Here is a 27,953-nt window from a genome sequence, read left to right on the forward strand (position 1 = left end):
TATTGCTAGCGATGGTAACATCGGTGAATGCTAAGGCTTGGTGATTAGATTGTCATATATTGGAAATGGCCATTGCCTGGCATTTGTATAGCAATGTTACCTGACATGTGTCAGCCCAAGCCTGGAAATTGTCCAATATTCGTACATTTCAACATGGACTGCTTCAGTATCTGAACAGTCAAGAATGTTGCGAAACATTATGCAATAGTCAGTGAACACCCCCACTTCGGACTTTAACCTAAAGGGAAGGCCACTGATGAATGCAGCCATGATGTCTGGCTCTTTTGCCCATGTTTGACTTAGGGCTATAAATGAGGTCAGGAGCGGAGTGGTCCTGGTGGAACCACTGAGGGAGGCAGCAAGCTGCAAACGCTTCAGCTTTGTGTTTTACACTGACATGTTGGGCTCTTCCATAATTAGGGATGGGGATATTTATGGAGCATCCTCATGCAGGGAGGATTTTAAAAAAAATTGTCCACTACCAATTACTGGATGTGGCATGATTGCAGAGTTTAGACTGATCTGTTGGATGAGAGACCATTTAGCTCTATCACTTGCTGCTTATTCTATATGGCATGCAAGTTGTCCTCTTTGGTAAGCCTCCATGGGTTGATAACTTATTTTTATGCTTAGTGCCACCATTCTTGGCACAACCGCCTGCACTCTCCATTGAGCCAAGCAGATGGGTTTTTCTGACAATCAATAATCATTTCATCGTCATAGTAGATTCTTAATTTGTTTTTTTTAAATTGGATTCAAATTCCACAATCTGCCATGATAGGATCTGAACCCCAATGCCTATAACATTAGCTGAGTTGCAAGGTTAATACTCTAGCAACTGATAATACCACTGTGCTTCTCCCTACTTCCCTTCTTACCCTATCCATCATCTTGCAGTTTTCTTCTCCCCCATTACAATTATGCAGTGAGGAACTCACCTCCCAACTTCCCAAAGCCTCTGCACCACCTAGAAGCACAAGTCAAGAGAATAATAGGATACTACTCCACTTGCCTGATGCATGTAGTTCCAACATTCAAGAAGCTCAACTCCAACCAGGTGAAAGCAGCTTGGTTGATTGTGAATCTGGTGCCATTCACTTTCTCAACCAATAAAACACAGTAGCAGCAATTTGTACCATCAGTGCATTCCAGTTTCAGCCAGTTCTTAATTAGGTTGCTCTTTCAACGCACCCATTAAAAATAAATCTGCTCAAAGCTCACAACTGCAAAATTTTAAACTACAGATTTGACTTTAACTTAGTCTACAAATTACAATTTAAATTAGGCAAAATTGGTTCGCAAAAACTGAAGATCTAGACACTTTCAAACCCAGCAGATGCACGTGCACACCACAGAGGTCAAGATGGCAGCTGGACACACCTTTTTAAGGGTTATTAGGGATGAGCAAGCTAGCCATGTCCACATAGTGAAAGAATTTGAACAAAAATAACTGGACAGTCCTTAAAAACCACTTCTTCGAGTGAATGCTTGATCAGCTGCCTAATAGGGCCTTACGCATTCTGGTGTCTAATTTGGTTTAAAAGACTCTAACCAAATACTTTGGGATGTTTTACTGCATTAAAGGCAAATCAAATACAGGTTCTGGTTGTTTTGATTTTGCCCAAAAGTGAGACAGAACATCCTATCTACCATGCTTATGTTTGTAAGAGGCAAACCCCAACCCTTGCATTCAACTGATGGCACAACTGAGGGAAATATTACATATTGGAAATCAAAAGGAAAAAAAATCAAATAGAATTAGCACCAAGATTTCATAAGAAATTTGAAAATGTCAAAATGAAAATGATTACTTCACATGTCATGAGCCTAGCTTGAGGGAATGTTCCACCATCCAAATGAAATATTGGTTTCCCCTTTCCCTCAAATTTACAATTAGTGAAAATTATTCATTGGATCATAGTCAGGAAGAGGGCGAAGCAGGAGAGAGAAATGGAAATGTCTTTGCTTTTGTCTCCAGTAACTTTAGAGTTGCATTATAATCAAATAAGGAGCCATCCAGAATGGGAATTTGAGTATGTTCATCTCCTTTTGCTTTCGTGCAAACATTTAAGTAAAGAGACATTTGTTGATTCAATATTACATGTAAAGCATTCACGTTTAATCTTCTTACTCTTATGAAAGCTAGGAGTGGGTCTTCATGTCTCATTGAACTCAAGTGCTTTGATAGATCAGCCTAATAGCTTTTCTTTAAAACCGGTATAAATATTTAGTATTTCTATTCTGAGAGGTTGAATATAGCCTGGCCAGTCATGCTAAACATATTCATCAATTTTCTTTTTGTTTCATTTGTGGGCTGTGGGCATCATTGGCTGGCTGTTCAGCATTTCTTACCCATTCCTAGTTGCCCTCAAGAAGCTGCCTTTTTGAACTGCTACAGACTGACCTATAATGCCCTTAGGGAGGGAATTCCAAACTTTCCATTCAGTAATAAAAGGAACAGCAATATATTTCCAAGTCAGGATGAGGTGTGGTTTGGAGGGGAACTTAAAGGTAGCGGTGTCCCCATGTATCTGCTGCCCTCACCCTTCTAGGTGGAAGCAATGGTAGATTTGGAAAGGTGCTGTCTAAGGATCTTTGGCAAATTTCTGCATTGCACCTTGTAGATAGTAGAAGCAGTGTGTACTAAGTTCAATGGTAGAGTGAGTGGATGCATGTGGATATAGTGCCAATCAAGTAGGCTGCTTTGTCCAGGAAACTGGCAAGCTTCTTGCATTTTATTGGAGCTACACATATCCAGACAAATGGAGAGTATTTCATCATATTCACTTGTGCCTTGTAAACAATGGGTGGGCTTAGGGGAATCAGGTGGTGAGTTACTGACCACAGTAGTCCTAGCCTCTGACGTACTATTGTAACCAGTGTGTTTATGTGACAACTCCAGGTAAGTTTCTGGTCATTGGTAACTCCCAGGATGTTGAAAATGGGGGTTTCAGTGATGGTAATACCATTACATGACAATGGGTGGTGGCTGGAAACTCTCTTATTGGAGATGGTCATTGCCTGGCATTTGTGTGGCACCAATGATACTTGTCACTTGTCAACCTAAAGCTGGATATTAACCACATCTTGTTGTATTTGAACATGGACTACTTCAACACCTTAGGAGTCATGAATCGTGCTGAATATTGTACCAACATCAACAAACATCCCCACTTACTTTTGACCTTATGACGAAGGGAAGGTCATATAAATGTAAAGGCCAAAGTTTTATTATAACAATGGTGGAGTTATTAATGCTCAACATTATTCAATAAAATAACTTCTAGTATACTTAGTAAAATACAAATCAAACACTGTCAAATTTATTTTGCCCTTTATGAACTACGGCCTCTCCCTTACTGAGAGGCTCACTGTCGAGATGCATGCAAGGTTGAGAATTTCTGGTACTTATCTATTCAATACTAATTAAACATATTGGAATGGTTTGAAATCCATTCAAATGATTTTGTTCTCAAATAGCTTAAATTTCAATTACTGCCAAACAATGTTGCTAGCACTGAAAATGAACTTTTACTAGAATCGAGTTGTCTTCCCTCAGGTTTTAGGGAATGTTAGAGATTTACTTAAAAATAATCTTAAACTTTGTCTCTTTGCTCACTCTCTCTCACTCAATCCCATCTCTTCAGTTCTCTTTCTGACTGACATTTAATCAAATACCCTAATATTTATTTCCTGGTTTGGATTCCATCCTGCACAGCAAGAACTATTCACTTGGTTGTTTCAGCTGATGCTTGCTGTTACACAGGTTCCAGATCCCCTGTAGAGGGTGCTGCATCAAAACATATTCCTAGCTACAGAAAGATCCAGGCAAAACTCCCAGAAAGTTTATAGCTATATAATTGAACAGTTGGTTATCCTGTAAGCTGACTGCAAAACCTTAGCGGATGATTTTATGATGAGATCACTAGAAGTATACAACCTTAGTTCACATCTCCACACCAGTATTACAACCTATACAAAGCCAAAAAGAAATGCAATAATAATAATGGAATAATTCATTAATGTTCAAAACACTAATGGAATTATCTCACCACTCAAAAAAAAACCTCAAGTAAACCAAGCCCACCATATCCAACAGTGCGAAATTGTCAGTTTAGACTGAAAACTGAACTTCAGCTGTTTGTATTACACATTGAGCACAACGTGTTTTCGTTGCAATAACTTGTACTTATATAGCCCACTGGAAAAGAAACATCTCAGAGCTGGAACATTATAATGGTGAATTTCACTATGAGCTGTGTAAGGATAAATTAAGCCTACGATCAAACAAAAGTATAATGAGGGGTAACCAATATAAAATAATTGAAGAAATTCAATATGGAATTCAAGAGAAACACCTTTCCCCAGACTGTTGACCATGTGGAACTCCCACATTAAATAAAGTGAGTGACATAATTGTATTCAAGGGGAAGCTACACAGAATAAGGGAGAAATGAACAGGTAGTCACAATGGAAGATTAAAGGAGGGAAAAGATATGAGGAGGATTTAAGTGGAGCCTACAAATCGACTGACTCGTTGGATCAACAGGCCCATTTCTGCATCACATACCTTAGGTAGACGTTCTGTTTAAAGAGCGATTTAAAGGAGGAAATAGGTTAGAAAATACTGATATCTAAGAGAGGGAACTCTGGGATTTGCAGCCTAGACAGCTGAAGCCATGGCTACCAATCATGGCGGCTGTTAAAATTAGGTCAATGCAAGGGACTGGAATTAGTGACATAGATCTGTCAGAGGTTTGTGTGGTTTGAAGAGATTGAAGATATGGAAGATCAATGCCATAGCTGGACTTGAAATCTCGAAGTGTCGTCTCTTTTCTTTCATGTGATGTGGGCCAACATTTATTGCTCATCCTGATACTCAAGTAGTAGTGAGCTGCATTCTTGAACTGCCGCAGTCCATAGATACAGTCATAGTGCTATCTGGGAGGACGTTCCAAGATTTTGATCCAGAAGAAACAGTGAGTGTGTTCCAGGTCAATACAGGTGGTGACTTGCAGCTCGCCCCATGCATTAGCTGCCCTTGTCTTCCTAGGTTATAACAGTTATTGATTTTGAAAGTTACTGTCAAAGCACCCTAAGTTACTGCAGTCTCCCTCATAAATTGTGTCAATGTTTTAGTTAGTGGATGACGACAGGCTTTGTCCTGAATAGAAAACAAGTGTAGATAGAAGACACATGGTGATCATGCAACTCAGTAACTTGCTTCTGCTGTCTCCCCTTTTGATCCCTTTAACCCTAGGAACTGTATCTAATTCCTTCTTGACAACATTCAATGTACTGTTCTCAAACAGTTTCTGCAGAGAATTCCACAGGCTCACTAGGGGTGAAGAAATTTTCCTCATTTCACCTAAATGGCCTACCCAATATCTTTAAACTATGACTCCTAGTTGTGGACTAATGATATATATTTCAGTCAAATTCTCAATTTCACTTCTGCTTTTGAAAATTGTACATTGATATGCAAGAGTCATTCTCCAAGCTTGCACTGCCAACAACAAGCCAGCATACACATCACATGAAAACCTCTAGCATAAGATGTCAGAACAACTGGACCTAGGAGTATATATTCAAAATTTATTGAAAGTCTCAGGGCAAGCAGAAAAAGTGGTTAAAAAGGCTTGTTTATAGTGGACATTATGAATTGAAGCAGAGGTTACGAAAGCAAAGAAGTTCTGAGCTTTTGTAAAATATAGGTTTGACCTCAACTGTAATAGTATCCAATTCTGTACACTGCAGTTAAGCAGCAAGAACTTTGGACAGGGTGCAGAAAAGATTTTGCAGGGTTAGGGAAATGGTAGGCGAGAGAGATTAGTTGAATCGCTTTTGCAGAGTGGAGTGTAGGTAAGAGAGCTCAACGAGTCAAATGTTCTTCATTGTACTTTAACATCATGACAAAGTTGAAACGAGTTTTCAGGCCAGTTATGTAAAACTAAAAACATTAGGGTGAAGAAACCCCAATCCACCCCTAAAAGCCAACAGCATCTGACTGCAATGATCAAATAAGTGATGACGGTGCTCAGTAGCCATCATGCTGGGTTTTCTTTCAGTTTTTTTTGTACAAGCTTCCATCTGACAGAAAGTTTCAGGCCAAACCACATTCAATAACCTGTTATGTAAGCTTTCTCACATGTACAGATGTGATGAATTTCACCATGGTAATTGAAACAATCCCCAATATTTTTAAAAGTCAATTTTGCTTATGCCACAATGCTAACAGATCCTTTACAACATTCCAGGACCTGGATCCAGATCTTCACCGAAAACTAAATCTGTATTGTCGTGGTCCAAATGCCGTCTGTGTACTGTGTTTCACTGAAACTCATATCTTAATTTTTGTAACATATTGTCTACAAATAGACTAAAGTAGGGCTGCAAATATTATCTCCACGCATCTTTAGTGCCAAAGGTAACTTATAAAAAGTGAATTATATGCTATAGTACAATGCATTTTATTTATAGCACTTAATTTTAAAGTCATGAATAAAATATGCCTCAACTAATCTAGATTAAATGCAGACTAATTGATAGAAATTGATTGCAAAGTTTAGTCAACAACCCTTGTCTTTTGTATCATATACTTACTAAAACAAAAGATTCTACACTATAGTGTTTCCAATACTTGAACCCTTCCTTCATTCTGAGCACTTCTGTTGTTTTTATAGTATTTCCTCACAGAGGGACGTTAAGGCACATTGTCAGTAAGTTTGAAGAGGGATGAATGATTATAGTTGTTCAAGCAAATTACCACAAGTTGGAAAAGAAACAGTAAAAATCTTTTTTAGCTCATTAACATATTCACTACAATATAATGCTCAATCAACTTTAAAAAATGTTTTCTTGTATGTAACTATTTTCAAAGTAAGAAGTGCTTCTGAAACCACTCACAGATAACTATGACAACTAAACAAATATATTGGAGGTCTTCAAGAGGAGTACTTTTTAATGAGATCTGTTCTGCTGAAACTAGATTAGATTAGATTACTTACAGTATGGAAACAGGCCCTTCGGCCCAACAAGTCCACACCGACCCGCCGAAGCATATACCACCCAGAACCATATTCCTATATTTACCCCTTCACCTAATACTACAGGCAATTTAGCACGGCCAATTCACCTAACCTGCACATTTTTGGATTGTGGGAGGAAACCGGAGCACTCGGAGGAAACCCACGCAGACACGGGGAGAATGTGCAAACTCCACACAGAGAGTAGCCTGAGGCAGGAATTGAACCTGGGTCTCTGGCACTGTGAGACAACAGTACTAACCACTGTGCCACCATGCCGCCCTAGTTCAACCTTCTTCAACTAAGAGCAGATTCTACATTATTTTTCTGGAATCAAAGCACAACAATCATGATGCACATCAACACTTGCTTATGAATTGCTACGACTGAATGAGAATTGTGTTATTAGCAAGATTAGAGTAGAATTTTAACATAGTGTTAAACTTGTGCTGCTTTTAAGTATATCATGTTAAGCAGAGTAGGTTTAGAATAACTGTAAAGGAGGCTGTTGCAGTCATCCAGTTAATAATGCCAAGTCCTTTCAGAAAGGTGATGTGTCTAAAATAAAAAGTCAGAGAAATTAGGAAGCTGAGTGGATAATGATGATTTTGTGAAATTTGATGGGTCAGCTGAATTGCTTGGGCTTTCAGATGAAGCTAGTTAATAGTTTTGATATTTTGTGGCAATTAAAATATTTTAGAAAAATAAATCTGGAGAAAAGCACACGAAATTGATGCAAGGAACATGAAACTGCTCAGTTTTAGAAATAGTGCACTTGACAACACTTATCATGCGATAAAGATGTAACTAAACTGCAGAAGGTGCATACATCTAAATGTTATTGAGACTGGAGTTATAAGCAGAGGATGGATAGACAGACTTTTCCTTCACTGCAGTATCAGAGGCTGATGGATGACCTTATTGAGGTTTATAAAATCACAAAGGAGCACAGATAAGGTAAATAGTCAACATCTTTTCCCCAGGGTATGGGAGTCCAAAAGTAGACAGCTTGGGTTTAAGATGAGAGGGGAAAGATTTAAAAAAGGACCTGAGGAGCAACTTTTTCACATGGAAGTCGTGCATTTATAGAATGAGCTGCCAGAGGATGTGGTAGACGCAAGTACAGTTAAAGAATTTAAAAGATATTTGGACAGGTACATGATTAGGAAAGGTTTAGAGGGATATGGGCCAAATGCAGGCAAATGGGCCTAGTTCACTTTATGGAGGGTCTGTTTCTGTGCTGTTCTCATGAGAGACTTAACAATCAAGATATTTTTCAATATATAATTTCAGTTACATCACACTGAAACCTTTTGCTCCAAGGTCAGTGTCTAACAATCTTATACTCCACAACCACCTGATGAAGGAGCAGTGTTGCAAAAGCTAGTGCTTCCCATTAAACCTGTTGGACTATAACCTGATGTTGTCTAATTTTTAACTATGATGGTTATGTTAAGCGATGCTTAATTAGTTATAAAGCCTGCCTCTAATTATACATGACGTCGCGATTTGTTTTAAGAAGATTTGGAGCTCAGGTTGAAGTTTGCTCACTGAGCTGGTAGGTTTGTTTCTAGATGTTTCGTCACCATGCTAGGTAACATCAGTGAGCCTCTAGTGAAGTGCTGATGTCCTGTCCCGCTTTCTATTAATGTATCTTGGTCTCTTAAGGTAGGTGATATAATTTCCAGTTCTTTTTCTCAAAGGTTGATGGAGTTCCAGTTTGATTGCGAGGCCTCAAGGAATGCCTGCGCATGTCTCAGTCTAGCCTGTCCTAAAATGGATGTGTTGTCCCACTCTAAGTGGTGTCCTCCTTAGTCTATATGTAAGGATAGTAGTGATAGTGGGTCATGTCTTTTGGTGGCTAATTGATGTTTGTGCATCCTGGTGGCTAGTTTTCTGCCTGTCTGACCAATGTGTTTGTTACGTTCCTTGCAAGGTATTTTGTAAATGTCATTTGTTTTGCTGCTTGTTGGTATAGGATCCTTTAGATTCATCAGCAGCTGTTTCAGCGTGTTGGTATGTTTGTGGGCTACCATGATGGCAAGGTGTCAGAGTAGACTGGTAGTCATCTCCAAGATGTCTTTGATGTATGGTAGCATGGCTAGAGTTTTAAACACATTGATTTGGCCCCCATTTACCAACGTCTGAGAAAAAAGAACTAGAAATGATGTCATCCACCTTAACAGACCAAGATACAAAAATAGAAAGTGGGACAGAATACCAGTGTTTCACCAGAGGCAACGAAATGTCTGAAAACAAAGCTGCCAGCTCAGCAAACAAACTTACAAATGAATATATGACCTCACCTGGCTTTTTGGATGGAAACATACCAAAAGCAGACAAAGGAAACACAAACCACCGTGGCTCGTAATTGTATTACCACTCCTTCAAAACTTTGGACACCCTACCTACACCATACAGATTATAGCAGTTTAAACTGTCAATCACCTTCAAGGAAAAACAGGGATGGACAAAAGTAGCTAAAAAACACAGCTGCCTTGATATGTAAAATGCAGAATACCATCCAGAAAATTTAGAGATGATAAAGATGCAAAACTCCACATCATTAACATGAAAATGGATAATGAATAATTCAGTTTATTGTAGATGAGTGCACCTGCCTCACATTAGCCATATGAAACATGTTCAGAAAATTAGTAAACTCTTATGTTCTAAAGTTAGAAAACTGCAATGCTACATTTCAGAAGAGGCGCTGGAACTGGGTTGTTGTTCAAATGTCATCTTTATTACTAAGGAAATTGTTGAGAGACCAAGGATGCTGATAAATCTTTAAAACAGGATTAACCAGTGTTCATAAATACCATAGGTACCAAGGAGGTAAGGATGAGAACTGATAGTACAAAAGGTTGGCCTGAATTTTGAAGTCATCAATAAGAAAGGCTGCTTGTTAGGCTTATTACTACCCAGAGACATCTCATGGATTTGATCTCCAACCTTGTCATTAATAGGTCAATACAACTTGGTGCAGTCTACCAGGGTACCTCAGAACTGAGAAAACCAGGCAAACAAACCAACTAGGTTGAGTCTTCAGAAACCAAGTCAAAAGACAAAATTAAGAGAAATAAAAAAAAGGAGATTAACAGAGAGAAAAAATGCAAGGCCAAAATATTATTTTTTTCTCCAAAGCTCCCAACATTTAAAATCTGAAATAAGCCTCTAGACTTGGAAAGTTTATTTTTTTAGTGCCAGAGGGGTGGTATGGCAGGTAATTAAGAGTTACACTATTAATAATTCACATACACTTCAATAAACAAGCCCCACCTTGTACTGACGTATTAAGGTGGCATTTACTACAACTTCACACCTATCATTTATTTTCAAGCAGACACTGAGGTAGCAGTATAGCAAACCACTTGCAGCAGGGAAAAATCAGACAATACTTTTCTGATTCGCACATCTTACTGCACATGTGGAGACCAAAAGTGAGCACTGATAGTGCAAAATTTGTATTAACAGAAATACCAGGACTGACAAAATAGTTGACAAAAATAAATCTTGGAAAGATAATCTCTGTAAATTAATGACAAAGTAGTCGTAAGTGAAAACAGAGGAGGAGATGGGAAGGAAGTAACATCTATCTACAAGAAGAGAATCTACAAGGAATTCTGTATCACGTAGCTATTAAGATTTTGAACATTGCCACAAGTAACTAAAATGATCAACCACTGATTTAATACAGAACTATTTACTTGAAGATGGATATTCAACCACAGATAGAAAAACCAACTGGTATAAAGTATAGAAAGGTGGTCACGCAGAGGAACAGAAGTGGTCCACTTAACTCTTCTGACCTGTTCAAACATTCAATGAGATTATGGCTGACCTGCACCCTAAATCCTTATGCTTGTTTTTGACCTGACTTTTTTTTTGAAATCTTAAAACTGTTTTCTCCTCACACATGCTGCCAGGCCTGCTGAGATTTTCCAGCAGTTGCTGTTATTGTTTTGGATTTCTAACATCCACAATTCTTTTTTTCTTTAAATCATCAATTGATTGCACAAGCATTGTCATTTGCAAAGTAGTTTTAAACTTATGCTTACTTTGCATACAGGAAAGATTTTCAAATTGCCTCCTGAAAAGTCTGACTAAGTTTTAGATTGTGAAAGCTAGGAGTGGAGAAAGTGAGGACTGCAGATGCTGGAGATCAGAGCTGAAAATGTGTTGCTGGAAAAGCGCAGCAGGTCAGGCAGCATCCGAGGAGCCGGAGAATCGACGTTTCAGGTATGAGCCCTTCCTGAAGAAGGGCTCATGCCCGCAACGTCGATTCTCCTGCTCCTCGAATGCTGCCGGACTTGCAAAGTTAGGAATGGGCATAACTAGCAGAAATAATTTCTTTTCACCTAATCCATCTGTTTCTCTTAAAGCTATTTTTCTAATCAATGTGTTCAGAGATATTATTACACACCTCTGGAGCAGGTGGGACTTAAACTCAGGTTCTCCAGTCCAGGGATGTGGACACTACCACTGTGGCAGAGAGCCCAAAAAGATGGCACACTTCACGAATTTGCATGTTTTCTTAGCACAGAGGCTATACTAATCTTCTCGGTATCATTCCAATTTTAGTATATATGCTTCCAAAACAAGCACCGTCTCTCAAAATCACCCCAAACGATCTCAATTCCAAGGAATACAATGTTTGTGCAATCTCTCCTCATATTTTAAATTACATAGTCCAGGTATTATAATAGGAGAGACAGAGAGAGAGAGAGAGAGAGAGAGATTTTTTGTGTGCGCACGCGCATTGCAATGGGGTCACCTGTAGTATGACATGAACCCAAAGTGCCGGTTGAGGTCACCCCATGGGTACAGAACTTGACTATCAGTCTCTGCTTGGCCACTTTGCATTGTTGCCTGTCCTGAAGTCTGCCTTGGATGGTCACCCAAAGATCTGAGGTTGAATGTCACAGACTACTGAAGTGTTCGCCAACTGGGAGGGAACACTCCTGTCTGTTGATTGTGGTGCAGTGTTCTCTACACTTCACAACTACCTGATGAAGGAGCAGCACTCCGAAAGCTAGTGCTTCCAAATAAACCTGTTGGACTATAACCTGGTTTTGGCTGATTTTTAACTTTGTATACCCCAGTCCGGCACCTCCAAATCATAACTATAATTTACCCATTATTTGATTTATCAATATTGCTTCACAATTTTATTCCACCATCAATAATGCCTAAAATGGTGCTTTGTTTTATGTTATATGTAAACTTGGATAGGTGGCTTCCTGTTCTAAGTCAATATTAATTACAGTCAATAGTGAAGATGCCAAAACAAGAATTTCAGGACACCGTGAATAAAAGCCTGTCAATTAATTTGGGATAATGGACATGTACTCTATTTCATAATACTCAGCAATTTCCTAATTAGGTCAATTATATCGCCCTCAATACCTTGAGCTAAGAATCTCTTCAGACAAACTTGATCAAACATTTTCTGGCAGTGCATTTAAGTAACATCCATGGACATGTCATGTCCAATAGATCAGTCACTTCTTCAAAAGAATTCAAATCAGGCTCATCAAATCAAGCATGACCTGCTATTTACAAATCCAGCTAGCTCTTTCTGATCAGTCACATTCTTAATTATAGACATTTTACAATAATAGATGTTTGGCTAATTGGTGAAATACTTCATTTCTCAGTCTTACCTTTCTAAAGCAGTTCAGTGGCATGCACAATTTTCCAATATAAACCAGCAATTCCTCAATCAAGTGAAATTTGGAAGATCTATAATCTTCTCGACAACTTTCTTTACAACATCAATATGGATCCCATTTGGTTCTGGGAGGGTTGCTACCTTTTAATGCCATCATTTTGTTATGTCATTTTGGTTATACTAATTTTGATGAGTCACAATGCTGGATCCAATATTTATTTGTTAGAATGCCCAGCACACACCCCTCAACCTCGAACAGTGAATAATTACTTTGCTCATAATTAACATTTCTTGTACTTTTTTACTGTTGAAGCAAAAGTAATAGTTTACGGTGGCCACATTTCTCCTAACTATATTTTTCTAATACAACTGTGTTGATTTTGATATCTCTATTAAGCAGTTTCTACACTCTCTTTTTGTAACTTTTACAGTGTCACATTTTGCTGCACTTTTCATGTTTCTCATGAGAATCTCCTTAATTTTATATTGATATTAATGTACTTTTTTAGTTTTACTGATGAATCTTACACACACATGCTCTTGTTGGTTCTAGGAGGCAATTATTGAAGTTATTGAAGGCAATCCCAAAGATCACATGAAACTCACTTTTCTAGCATGTGAAATTAATAGTCTCCACCAAAATCACATTGTTTTTACATGCTGTCCAGTGTTCGGCTTTATATAATCTATCCTCTCACAGCTGCTGCTGGTGGTCTACACACTAATATCAGAACCATGAAGTATAATGAAATTTCAAAATGTGCTTTTATAAAGAGGTTCAATACAACTAAAAATGGTTTTGGATGCAAATTAAATGGCTGCCTGGCAGGAGAGATATGGAATGCTGTACCTACTGACAGCAAAGGGAATTTCAGACAATTTTGGGCAAGAGAAAAGAAGTCAAAACAAAGTGGATTGTGACTTTTGGACTAAGATATCAAGAGGGTGACAAAATCTGCTCAACAGCAAACCTACCAATCAGATCACGTTCCAAGCTTCACACACATTGTGTTTTTCCCTTTCAAGCCCACACAAGGACAGTGATCAGAAAGCCCATTTCACCTCACTGGGTTTGAGCACTAACACACTGTGAAAAACAAAGTGAAACTATAGTCAGACAAAAGGAAATAGGACTTTCACCATTAATGCTGGAAATTAATCACTCAAAAGGAATCAATGATAAAATCACATTGAATTTGCAAAACCAAGGATCACGAAACCGATTGTTCAACAACCAATGTCAATACTATCAATGACCTTCACAGTAACAGTTGCAATGTTGAACTATCCCTGTTAGAGCAATTCAGTGATTGATCTATATTTTTGATTTATAGTAATTCATAGGCTCACACTTAATTCAAAAGACCTGGTTAATTTAGCTCCTTTTCAAATGTAAGTTCATATGGTCTGGGAGAAAGGTGTCATTTTCAAATTTACCTTGTTGCAAACACCCAGGAGGGGCAGTGAACAAATATAGGGAGCCAGTTTATCCCACCTCACCTGGGAGTTTAGCAGTTTAAGGTATCCCACCGGAACTGTGATGAACTGTGGAATGTTGATTAGGGACTGGTCATAATAACAATTCCACCTACTATTTTTTAAATTCTTTTCCATTTTCTAACTCCACCTATAAATTAACCATTCACAGGGTTTCAGTCACACTCTGAAAATTCTATGTTCCCTTGGTGTGCTCTGCTAACTTCTAAATTCAACCAATCACAGAAGATTGTATAGCACAGATCAAGGATTAAATGCGCAAAAAAACTTGATATCTGAAAAAACAGAAAATCAACCTTTAGCCAGATCATCTTCAACCGTAAAATAGAAATTTGTGCACAATGTACTTCATTGCACTTCATCCGACTTGCATCGGCTATGGTTCAATTGATAGTACTGTTACCCGAATCAAAACGTTTCACTTCAGCTCGTGAGCACAAAAATTTGGATTTACACACCACCACTGAATATTGAGCAAAGTCAAAGGTGCCATCTTTTAGATGAATTGTTGCCTGCACAGGTTCAAATGATCTCATGATAATATTTCAAAAAGGACTTGTCTCTTGTGTTCTGGCCATAATCACCTCTCAACCAATATTACAAAAAGGATTACCTTCTCCATTTTCCTCCTCCATCCCCACTATTCAAAGTCCCAGATACTCCCAGGTAGCATTTTACCTGCACTTCATTCAATCTGGTCTACTGCATTTGCTGTTCACAATGCAATCTCCTCTATACTGGTGAAACTAAATGCAGATTGGGTGACCACTTTTGTCCATAAAACACTTACATTTTGTCCATAAAAAAGACCATGAGCTTCTAGTCACCCACTACTTCAACGCAACACTTGTTCTCATGCCAATATTCATGTCTCAGGCTTGCTGTAGTGCTCCAGTGAAGCTTAACGCAAACTGGAAAAACCAGGGTCAAGTGTGTGGTGCTGGAAAAGGACAGCAGGTCAGACAGCATCCGAGGAGCAAGAGAATTGACATTTTGGGCAAAAGCCCTTCATCTTGCTCCTTGGATGCTTGCTTGATCTGCTGTGCTTTTCCGGCACCACACTCTAGGCTCTAATCTCCAGCATCTGTAATTCTCACATTCACCTGCAGACCTTACATCTTTCAGGGATCAACATGGAGTTTAACATCTATAGAGCATGATTTCCCACTTTCACCTACTATCATCACACACGCATAGTCATTACCATTCCCTGTCATCAGCACAAATAATAATTTTCCCAGCTATCAGTTCTGAAGGAGGGTTGTTGGACATAAAATGTTAACTGTTTTCTTTCCTCAGATGCTGCCATACCTGAGTATCTCCAACAATTCCTGTTGTTGTTTGTTTCAGATCTTTATCATCTGCAGTTTTGTTTTATTTTACAAAAGCGATTATCTGGTCATTACCTCAGTGCTGTTTGTAGGAGTTTGCAGAGCTCAAATAGTCTTCCACATTTTCTGTAACATTGGCTGCATTTCAAATAGACTTTGAGGGTTATGAAGTGCTTTGAGATTTCAGCAGTCATGAAAAGTACAATTTAAATCCAACTTCCCTTATACAATAAATGTCTTGTGACCTCCTACAGATAATAGTCAAATAAAATAAAAAATGCAATAAAATCAGTTTCACATACATTCTGCCTTACCTTCCCCCTAAAAGCCATTTTCTAAGTGTCACAGGCTGAATTCTTCAATAATTCAGAAACATAAATTTACACATTTGTAATCAAAGTTTGAAATTAATGGGCTATTATTGTAAAGTAAAACTAAGCGATAGGTCCGTGAAATGACAAATCATCTACTTCTGTAAAACCACAAACCACTAAAGCATCAAAATTGAACAAATCTGTCTTCAATTCATTTGTTGCAATTTCCAACCTAGACACTAAATACAAACCAAATACTAACATATCCTCAGTACTTCTCAGTAAACCAATTGATTTTAACTTGATAATGTGTAAAGTCTTGGGCAATTCAGGTCAAGATTGTATTAGATTTTACATTTGATAAAATAGATAATTGCCTGTGTTGCATTGCTGACCTAAAATTAGTAAGGTAGGATAATAAACAGTCAGTAAATTGACTCAACAGAACAATTTGTATTTATTTTAAAACAGACAGAAGACTCAACCTGTAGCTGATGGTTGAGGCAATTTAACTTGTATACAATTACATTACAGCTGTAGTGTCAGTGCACAATGGTTTCATTTCATCCTGACACTGCAATTATAGTGGGGTTAGTGCAGTCTGAAATTCAGAACCTGGAAGAATAGGTGTTATTCAAGGTTAGCATCAGTGTGAAGTCGAAAGTTGCACTCCCACTTGCACTCCCATGGGGTGGCACGGTGGCTCAGTGGTTAGCACTGCTACCTCACAGCACCAGGGTCCCAGGTTCGATTCCAGCCTCGGGCAACTGTCTGTGCGGAATTTGCACGTTCTCCCTGAGTCTGCGTGGGTTTTCTCCAGGTGCTCTGGTTTCCTCCCAGACCATGCTAAATTGTCCATTGTGTTAGGTGCATTAGTCAGAGGGAAACGGGTCTGCGTGGGTTACTCTTTGGAGGGTCGGTGTAGACTGGGTTTGGACCGAAGGGCCTGTTTCCACACTGTAGGTAATCTAATCTAAACATTAAGGTAAAGACACTGATTTATATTTAAACTTGTCAAACTCTAGCTTGCAACTCCTGTATATTACCCAGAACATCAGGTGCACTACTCCCATATGCATAAACTCCCTATCCTGTTCTAATAAACTGCATCTTGTGCTAAGTTCTCAAGGGAACATTACTTTCCATTCAAGTTATATGAATTTACTTCTAAGAAAAGGTCATATTCTTTATATTTAGTCACAATTCCTTTGCCATTTTCACAAAATAACCCTACACAGAACTTTTCAGCTTTATCACTCCAATGTTTTCACTCGAAACTTCAATTATTTTCAGATAGGAAAACCTGGCCAGTACAACAATTTATCTGATTTGTTAGATGTTCTTGTCTGAAGCCTTAAAGTTGTCCCATTTAGGTATTGTATATTTTTTAGAAATGCATCAGGCCTGGTTCCCAAAAATGGCTCATTTTTGTAAAAGTTTACCTTTCACAGAAGTGGCATGACAGGTGTTAAATAAATACAGCTAAGTTTCTACTTTACTCATCTTCCACAGGCCCAAGGAAGAAAGGTATACTCTACATTAGTCTGAATCAAGGTGTGTTAATCATCCTACAGATGATTCATCCTTTCACCTCTGGATTAAAATTATTTTTTTTTCCTCTTCTTTTACAGATATTAGAGCTAATGGAGTATTTTTTTATCCACGCATGGAACAAACTGCATCACCAGCATGACTGATTATCTTAGGTTGTCTTCAATCTAGCCACTTGGACAGTTGGGATTGCTTAGCAAATGCTATCCAATTATGGAATCATCATTAACAGAACATGTTTTGTTTTATGTTTTGCAAATTAAAGCTGATTGAGTATCATTTGTACTCTAGTTATTAGGAAGAACTGAAGAACAGTGTGTTTAATTTAATCAGCAATTTTTTGGGATTTACACCCTACCTACCCAGCATTGTGCATAAATTATCATCTTGCTTGTGCAATGTTTCTCACTCATGTGGCAGACAGAATATTTCTGACTGATGGCAGAATCCTGTTAGTGGAAAATACAACTAGCCACTAGATGAAACTTATGACTACTGTGGTCAGAAGCCAAGAGGAGAGTTTTTTTTGTTCCAGACAAATTATGCTGCTTTTTCCTTTTATCACACTCAACTCATTCTAACCAGCACAACCTAGAAAGGTGCAAAATCCAAGCAATCATATGTGGCCATCTAAATAATATGTCTGTTGATATCAACAGCAAGTAAAATGGTATATATGCAACATATTACCCAAGTAAATAAAGTCAACAAAGCATTACTGCAGATCCAAACATGAAAACAAAGCTAAACTCACTAGTATAAATCAATTTAACAGCTTTCACAATTAATCTCCAACCAATCGAGCTGTTGTTACTGATGGCTGTTTCTTTGTACTATAACGTACGATATTGATCCCAGAAAACAAAAATATATACATATCAAAATAGAAAGTAAGAACAGGACTAAATCCAGTTATAAATTTAGTTACAAGAAAGCTTTTACATTACTCAGACACGGATTTTCCAGGTTCTACTATTAACGCAGATATGGGTTGAAAAGTGCGGCGCTGGAAAAGCACAGCAGTTCAGGCACCATCTGAGAAGCAGGAGAATCAACACTGCAGGCATAAACCCTTCATCAGGAATGGTTGAGGGGGATGGATTCTGAGAAATAAATAGAAGGGTAGGGGTGAAGCAGCTGGGAAGGTGATAGGTAGATGCAGGTGAGGGTGTGATGGTGATAGGTCAGAGGGGGAAGGTGGAACAGATCTGTGGAAAGGAAGATGCACAGGTAGGACAGTTCAAGAGGGCAGTGCCAAGTTGGAATGTTGTAACTGGGATGAGATGGGAGGACAGGAGATGAGGAAACTGGTGAAGTTGATGTTGATGCCATGTGGTTGGAGGATCCCAAGGTAGAAGATGAGGCATTCTTCCTCCAGGCTTGAAGTAAGGCTTGAATTTGGCTGTGGAGGCAGCGCAGGGCTTGTATATCCTTGGCGGAGTGGGACTGAAGTGGGACATGCAAGACCTGGGCCGAAACGTCAATTCTCCTACTCCTCAGATGCCGAACAACCTGCTGTGTTTTTCCATCACCACATTTTTCAATTCTGATGTCCAGCATCTGCAGTCCTCACTATCTCCTATTAACACAGATATACATTACATTTTAGTCCTGAAAAAGATATTAAGTGTTTAAAGTAAGAGTAGAGAAATGGAACTCCGAACAGAAGAAACCATTTATGGGAAGAAAATGGGGGAATAGAATAAGATGAACTGCTCATTCAGATATGATGGACTGAATGGTTTCTTTATGCTCTGATTACAGAATCGGAGAAATGTTACAAACACTTGGAAGAAATTACCGATTTGTTACCAGTTTTAAAAACAAGTCAGTGAAGAGTTAAACGGAAGAACTTAATGAAAGTTCAGTTAAATATTATGGATGTCACAAATTACTGCAATTATTCATGAAACAAAAGTAAAAAGCCGAATCAAAAAAAGCCAAGAAGTGAAATAGGTCTGAGAATGTTGCAGCATAGAGTGGATTAAAGTCATGAAGTAATCAAAATTTTAAATTGAAAACGTAATGCCTTGGGTGGTTAGGAGATCAATGATAACTGACCTGATGGAAGAGCTGGATTCAGTAAAGGACAATATACTGCAATTTGCATGTGTTGTACCTTTTGGTGAGACAAAAGCAGCCCAATGATAAGCATACTCAAACATGGCTTGCAAGTTATTAAAAAGTACAACACTCAACAACATTCATAAGGAAACATTCAATTTTGATGAGGTAGATAAACATTTTTGGTGGTCATTTAGGTGTGGGACTTAAGCATAAATCTTTGTCTTTGAAACTGAACAAATTTAACATGTTTTCAGTGCAAATGAATAGCCCAGGATGTAGATGAATCAAAGGCAAGCACTGAGAGTGACAACATAAACAGGAAAAATGTTTGGAAAAAGCACTTTATACTCTTTACATTAGCAAAGCATCCTGAAGTACTTCGTAAATCTACCAATCCCGAACAGAAACAATGGTATACCAACGTTAAATAAATACATTGCGATCAAGATGCATGGCATCTAGATTGTAATAACGTACAAATTAAACCAGACTCACTGCCACAATTTTGTTTGCCATACTATAATCATACAATTTCCCCAATTGCTCAAAACATTTTTGCATCAGTTAGCTGATTAAAGGCTGGTGATATTTTCCTTCTGATATGCTATAAATTTTGTTTTTTAAAGAAACGATGAAAAATAGCACACTGGAAGATTTCTGTCTAGAATGCTTGTGACCAACTAGTTTTTGGGTTTCAGAATTTACCGGATTATAGAATTACTTTAAGTGCTTCAGTGAAAGTTTGTGATTCAGAAAAAAAGTTCACTGAAGACTAAAACAGTGATAAAACATTACAAAGCACTACTAAAAATTATTTTACTGATCGAGATACTATATCTTCAAAGCTTCTAATCCCAAAGTACAAAACTAAATTGACTCGGAGTTGTTTGTGACTGCTCAAGATTCTCAGGCAACTGGTGTTTCTCAATAACAAAAGACTGGAGATTTTATTTTGTATTTCATTTCAACATAATGGGACCACTTTAATGGAATGCTTTCCAGGACAAATCACGTATCTTTAAAACAAAATTTTGATAGTTAAACACAGATGAATGCCAGGATTATTCTATTTATCACTCATTATGCTACTCTGTATTTCAACTGTCTTTCAAGAACGCTTAGACGAGCAATAAAAAAACCCACTGTTGCACAATGAGATTTCTCAAAAATACTGAATGCCTGTGCTTTGATTGGTCAGAGTAACTATCAAACACAAAAATATAAACAAATTTCATCTTCAAAATTAAAACAGAACACCTGCAAGAAAATAACAGACCCAAACAACACTAACAGACCCACTACAAATAAACAGACTAGAAATAGAAATTTATGGAACCCTGTATTCCTCCATGCAACATTTGGGGGAAAAAAAATGAACAGATGAATCTGTACAATAATGTTTTGGTCTTTACACCAATGGAATCCCTTTCTTGACTCATGCTATATACCCTACTTTTTAATATTAACTAAATTTCTGGAATCTAAGTGACACACATTTCATTTTATAGCTGCACATCAAGATGATAGTATGTACGAAGCCATATATATATGCCATATTTTGTTGACAAGACAAAAACTAACTGCTCCCTAAATTCTACTGTTGACTCATGGCAAAGAGAGCATGCTTTCAAGTAATAATCACTAGACACTGGGCAAAACTTGTTTGGTTCAGTAAGTAAATGCCATTAACTCCTGAGAAATGTTAATTTCTACACATTTACTTGAAACAATGTCACATCTATTACACACACTTTTGGAAGGTTCAAACAGAATTTCATTTAGCTAAAATTACACAGCAATCATAAGAAACTGAAGAGTATTTTACGTGATGGCTGATCAGAATCTGGGCTGAATCATGTGCAAACAGATGCTCCAGGAAAGCATCGCGCACCATCTAATTATGGCCACAGCGCTGAAATACGTTCAGAATTCGGCCACTTTTGTGAAGAATGGAAGAAACCTCAAGCTTTCACCACACTGTTTCGTGTGAAGAAAATTTCAACCGCCATGAATTTTAACGTCATTTTTCTCCAAGCTTAAAGTAACGAAGTGGGTCAGTTTTACAAAACCAGTTACATTACCCGTTCAGAGGGGTGCGAAAGAGCTCACGGCGCAAATCGCTTTCTTTAAAAGGCGTAAAGCCAAATTATAAAAAAAACTAGCAGCATTGCGTCTAATCAAAAACTAAATTTAAAATGTAATGATAGAATAATAATTCAGACGCGCTCGATAAATCGTAAAACATGATTTGACAGCGGTGATATAAAGGGCGTTTCAGAGCAAAGCACATTTTTAAAAAATTGCCCTTCAGCGGAGCAATACAGAAACTTCAATTACATTAATCAGCAGACTCGGCTAGCTCCCAGAGTTCTTCAATTCCAGTTAAAAACAAAGTTTGAGGGAATTAAAAAAGAGACATGAAGTCAGTCTCATATGGTCAGGTAAAAGTAAAAACGAAAGCATGTCATAACTCAGGTAATGGGTAGGTTCCCAGTTGACAAGTGTTACGCTGAGCTGCTTGCGTCAAATAAAACGATCAGCCTGATCTCAATCTTACACATTGTCGCCAACCAGTTTATCCCTCTTACATTTAGACACCGTTAACGATGTACATTTATATCAGATAAGCTCTAAAACAATAGGTACATTTGTGACATTGGTTAGATTAACAGATTAGATAAAACGGTAACACTGGCTACCAGTATTACATGTCCGCTTAACTCCTGCTCACATATTCAACGATGACTTAGACCATAACTGGTCTTGATTACACAGCAGTTTTCAGGTACACTGTAATGGACCAAATCAGTGACCATGAAGTTTCAAGCAATAACATTTTGATTCCTAACCGAATGAAATGTTGCTACAACGAGACAGCGCGAACAGTGAGGATTGTAACCTATTTCACAGGCGCATAGACAATCAGTTAAAATACTACCTTACCTGAAGCTCACACCAGGCAACCTCCAGCCATGTCTCTGTATCCAGACCCTTGTAGACGGTTTTGAAAGAGCCTCTTCCCAGTTCAATATCAAACTTCAGAAACCTGCCGTCGGGTGAAGTGGCGACCGCTTTCATCTCGGCTTCCTCCTCGTTCTCCTCACTCTGGGACTTGGAGAGGTCTCTGGAGTTATCCGGCGGCTCTTTGGATGCGCTGTCGCCCGCCTTGCTTTCCTTCTCCTCGTCGGCGCTGACACTCTCGGTGGCGCTGCCTTTCTTGCCGGCTTGGCTCTCGGTGCTGGAGCCCTCGGCGGCCGCTTCCACTCGCAGCGCCCTCAGCGCCATGCTCTGCGGCTCGGCTTCCGCCCCGCTCTGCGGCGACGGCGGCGGCGGCAGCACCAGGCGGCCCGGCCTGTCCGCCGACAGCGGCACAATCCGGCGGACAAACCGCTGAGCGAGTCGCGGGTAATCCTGGGCGAGCGGATTCAGTCCGGGGGCCACTCTTCTCCTCACCATCAGCACTGCAGCGGCAGCGTCCAGAGCTGCATCCTCCTCCTCCTGCTGCTGCTGCTGCTGCCACCCGCCGCACTCGGGGTCATTCCCGGCGCCAGCGCCGACCGCAGACACCACATCGCCGGCGGTGAAGGCGGCCGGGGCAGCGGCGTCTCCCCTCACCGCTCCGGTCCTGTCACTCACTGCGGCGGCGGCGGCGGCGGCTATCCCCGTCAGCCCCGGCTTCCCACTCACATCCTCCTGAGGATCCATTTCAATAATGCGCGGAGACTGAAAATAAATAAATAAATAAATGGCCGAAAACTGCACGGACAACACACCGGGGATGGGAGCCGAGAGACGATGCCTCGCTGCAAAAGAGCGCAGCCCCGACTGACGCAGCTCTCCCCCGCCCCCACTACCCCGGGCCGGGCACGGCCGCCCCCTCCTCCTCCTCTGAGCACCAACACCCCGAGCCCGGCACCAACAGACCCCCTCCCCGCCCCCGGAAAACGCCTTCTTCGCACAACAAGCCCCGAGCTGCAACTTGATCCATTCAGGGAAGCCGCGAGCGCGGGCTCCTCACGAGCGCTCCGACATCCCACTCCCGTCCCCTCCCCCCGCCCGCTCCTCTATCCCCATCCCCATCCCCATCCCTCTCTCTCTGTGTGTCCCCAAACACCAACCAACGCCGACAGCCGCGCGCTCCGGCAGGCAGGGCGTCCATGCGCGCGCATGCCCGCTCGCGGCGCCGTGACGTCAGCAGCGCGTTCGCGCAGCGCAGCCTGTTCTCAGGTGGTTTGCATTCAGTCGGGAGTTTCGTCGCAGCGTTGGTGGCTGTGCTCTAGGTTGGAGTTTAGCTCAGTCGGCTGGACGGCTGGCTCGTGGGTGCAGTTGGATCGCCAACAGCGTGAGTTCAGTTCTTGCAACTGGTTGAAATTAACGTTGTCAGTGATGAAGGGTCTCGTCGTAGTGTCATAGCTGCTGGAAATCTGAAATGAACTCAAAACGTGGAGGAACTTAGTAGATTTGGTAGCATCTGAGCTGGAAAGAGTTGCTACTTCGGAAATGGAGAAATCATTCAGGGACGTGAAATGATTCAAAGTGGCATTAATGAATTCGAAGCCATACTGGTCTTGTGTGTGACATTTGGACAGTCAATAGCCAACAAATCATAACCAGGTTTCCTAACTTGTAGCCAGAGAGCATGGATGCATTTTTAAATTTAAAAACTAACGTAATTATTATCACAGATTTTTATATCCTTCAAATTTTATAGCAGTATTGTCTCTGTTAGCTTTTCATTTATTTCATACCGAACTGTGAAGTTGTATTCTGAGACTGGAGTCTCTGTTCAAAGGGAGGTCCAACAATCAGTACCAAACTTTCACATTGGTAATAAAAACAAAATGCTGTGGATGCTGGAAGTCTAAAGAAAACACACAATGCTGGAGAAGCTCAGCAGGTCTAGCAGCATCTGTGGAAAGAAAGAGAGTTAATGTTTCGAGTTCAGGATGACTGTTCTTCAGAATTTCCAACATGAGTCAGGCAAGGAGACAGGTCCTAAATCACCCAGCCAGAATGCACCAACCTGTTCCACTATCTGGCTAGCTAAGGCAACTGGCACTCCAAAGAGACCAAGTTGCAGTGAGAACATAAATAACATAAGAAATAGGAGCATGAATAGGCCATCCGGCACTTGAAGCACCTGCCATTCAACAAAATCATGTACCATCTGTCCCAGGCTTCAACTCCTTCATGCCAGCATTACCTTCAGCTCTCCAATACTTTAAAAATTCTATCAACTTCCTCTTTAAGTACTTTCAATGATTTATCCACCACAACTTTCTGGAATAGAGAATTCCAGGCATTCACGACCCTCTAGGAGAAGAAGTTCCTTTGCCTCTCATGTTCAATGAGTAACCCTTTATTCTGTGACTATGTTCCCTGGTTGATATTCGTCCACTAGTGGAAACAGCTTCTTAACATTTAATCTGCCAACTCCCTTCTGAATCTTTCATGTTTCAATACAATCATGCCTTATTTTTCTCAGCTGTAATGAATAAAGCCTAACCTATTGAATTGTTCTGGATAAGTCAAGTCTTTCATCCCAACAGTCAGCCTAGTGAATTGTTTTTGAACTGCCTCAAGTTCTGGTATATTTTTCGTGAAAAATGATAGCCAAAACTAGACAATACTTCAGGTCACAAACATCCTGTACATTTGTAACAAGACTTCTGCATTTTTAAATTCCAACCCTTAGCAATAAAAAACAAAATTCTATTTGCCTTCTTAATTACTTGCTTCATATGCATGCTAACCTTTTGTGTTTCATACACAAAACACCCAGATATCTTTGTGCTGCATTTTTGAAGTGTTTCCCCATTTAAATAATAGTCTGCCTTTTTTATTCTTCCTACAAGAGTGTATGACCTTACATTTTCAACATGAAACTTCACTTGCCAAGTTTTTGCCAACTCAACTAACCTGTCCATAACCCCTTCCAGATTTCTTATGGTCAAATTATTACATGTCCTTCCATCTATTTTCATACCATCTGCAAATTTAGATACATTACACTCTGTTCCTTGTCCAAATCACTAATATAGGTAGCAAATAATTCAGCCCCACATCCTTGTGTCAGTCTTTCCAACCTGAAAAATATTTATTAATCACAACTGTTTTAATCAATCCTCAATGCGTGCTAACATATTTTCCCGAATACAATGAGCTTCTATCTTATGCAATAACCTTTTGCATAACACCTAATTGAATGCCTTTTGGAAATGTAAATAGTCCACACTGCCGGTTCCCCCTTTTCAACTCTGCTTGTTACATCCTAAAGAATTCTAGCAAATTTGTCAAGCATGACTTCCATGTCACAAAACCATATTAACTCTGTTTGATTATGTTAAGCTTTTCTAACTGTCCAGTTATATCTTTCTTAATAATGGATCTAGCATTTTTCCATATAATTGACTTATGGTTTCCTGTGATAAATTACACATTTACATGTGTATTATAAACTGGAGCTATGGATCATTTTGATAAAGGCTCCAATTTGTTTCAAACACATGACTGAGCAAGGATCTTTCCCAATCTTACCACCTTTTGTGAGCACATTTTGGAAGGATTTATAAGTCAATATTCAAAATGCTTTTCTGCATTGCAAATGTACCTTCTTTGCCCTCACATCCTGGAGTGGGTCTTGAACTTCGAGTTTCTGATGCTGAGACTAGGATGCTATGTGTCAGAACACCACCATTATTGTTATAAACATTTATATTTTCACAGTCAACATACTCTACAAGTGACCAACTGACAATAAACATTCATTTGCAAGCACTTAAATAAAAATAGTTTGATTATTGTCCTATGAATCCATACAAATATAAATCTTGTGATGTCATTTGCAATTTGTTGTTAAACCTATGTAATGCAAAAGAAACAGTTGATATTTAATGAATTAATCCTAGGGAGAAGGCTGAGGCTCAAGGGGCAGTGCTAAATTACATAAACAATCAGGGCAACATGAGAGGAAATGTGCAACAGAGTTAAATCTTGTCTAATGTTCTTGTCTTGTGTTTACGGGATCTTGATCAGAAGGGCCAATGACTGAGGAGTGGCAGGTGAAATTTAATTTAAATAAATGTGAGGTGCTGCATTTTGGAAAAGCAAATTAGAGCAGGACTTATACACTTAATGGTAAGGTCTTAGGGAGTGTTGCTGAACAAAGAAACCATGGAGTGCAGGTTCATAACTCCTTGAAAGTGGAATTGTAGGTAGATAGGATAGTGAAGCAGGTGTTTGGTATGCTTTCCTTTATTCGTCAGAGCATTGAGTATAGAAGTTAGGAGGTCATGTGCGGCTATACAGGACATTGGTTAGGCCATTTATATTGTGTGCAATTCTCGTCTTCCTATCAGAATGATGTTGTGAAACTTGAAAGGGTTCAGAAAAGATTTACAAGGATGTTGCCAGGGTTGGAGGATTTGAGCTATAGGGAGAGGCTGAATAGGCTGGAGCATTGGAGGCTGAGGGATGACATTATGGAAGTTTATAAAATTATGAGGGGCATGGATATGATAAATAGACAGTCTTTTGCTGGGGTGGGGGAGTCCCGAACTAAGTAAAAAGTGAGGTCTGCAGATGCTGGAGATCAGAGCTGAAAATGCGTTGCTCGTTAAAGCACAGCAGGTCAGGCAGCATCCAAGGAACAGGAAATTCGACGTTTCGGGCCAGAGCCCTTCATCAGGATTCCTGATGAAGGGCTCTGGCCCGAAACATCGAATTTCCTGTTCCTTGGATGCTGCCTGATCTGCTGTGCTTTAACCAGCAACACATTTTCAGCCCCGAGTCCAGAACTAAGCATTGATTTAGGGTGAGAGGGGAAAGATTTGAAAGGGACTTAAGTGGCAACTTTTCCATGCAGAGGGTGGTACATGTATGGAATGATCTGCCAGAGGAAGTGGCGGTGGCTGGTATAATTATAGCATTTAAAAGTCATCTAGATGGGTATAAGAATAGGATGTGTTTAAAGGGATATGGGCCAAATGCTGGCAAATGGGACTAGATTGGGTTGGGCTATCTAGTTGGCATGGACGAGTTGAACCAAAGGGTCTGTTTCTGTGCTGTGCATCTGACTTGATATTAGTCAATGCTGGGTACAAAAAGCAATTGTCAGCTCCCTCTTGCCATCCTCAATTAGATAAACTAACTCAATACAAAACTGAGTTTTCTCTGTTCTAACATCTTTAATTGCTCAGAATTTTGAAACTAATAAATGTTAAATATTAAAACTGACAAGCATTCCCATTTTACAGAAATACCAAAGATGGTTAAGATCATTAATCGAATTGTACGAAAAAATTTAACTGTAAAATTTTGGTAAGCCTGGCAGGGTTGATTGACTTGAGATGGGCAGAAGTAAACAATTTAGAGTGCAAAAAATGAATTAAATTGATAACTTAGGAGAACAAGAAATAGTAAATTTGGTTGAATAGTGTTAGTCACAGGATTAATTCTAACTGAATAATTCTGACTGATCAGTGTCCATGCATTG

General features: G+C 39.4%; 1 protein-coding gene and 1 non-coding gene across 5 annotated transcripts in view; both read right to left on the reverse strand.

Moving 5' to 3' along the window:
• wnk2 (WNK lysine deficient protein kinase 2) overlaps positions 1 to 22,758 on the reverse strand; it is a 171,674-nt gene extending 148,916 nt beyond the window's left edge. For all 4 annotated transcript variants that reach the window (XM_060835563.1, XM_060835562.1, XM_060835561.1 and 1 more), the window contains exon 1: positions 22,403 to 22,758. In XM_060835563.1, coding sequence (XP_060691546.1) covers positions 22,403 to 22,744 — 342 coding nt within the window. In that variant the 5' untranslated portion in view covers positions 22,745 to 22,758. The remainder of the gene's footprint in view (positions 1 to 22,402) is intronic.
• LOC132822503 (U6 spliceosomal RNA) lies at positions 11,527 to 11,633 on the reverse strand. The gene has a single exon (XR_009645457.1). It is a non-coding gene; the product is annotated as a U6 spliceosomal RNA (small nuclear RNA).
• Positions 22,759 to 27,953: the final 5,195 nt, after the last annotated feature.

Source organism: Hemiscyllium ocellatum, chromosome 14, assembly GCF_020745735.1.
Source record: "Hemiscyllium ocellatum isolate sHemOce1 chromosome 14, sHemOce1.pat.X.cur, whole genome shotgun sequence".
In the NCBI taxonomy this organism is placed as follows: Eukaryota; Metazoa; Chordata; class Chondrichthyes; order Orectolobiformes; family Hemiscylliidae; genus Hemiscyllium; species Hemiscyllium ocellatum.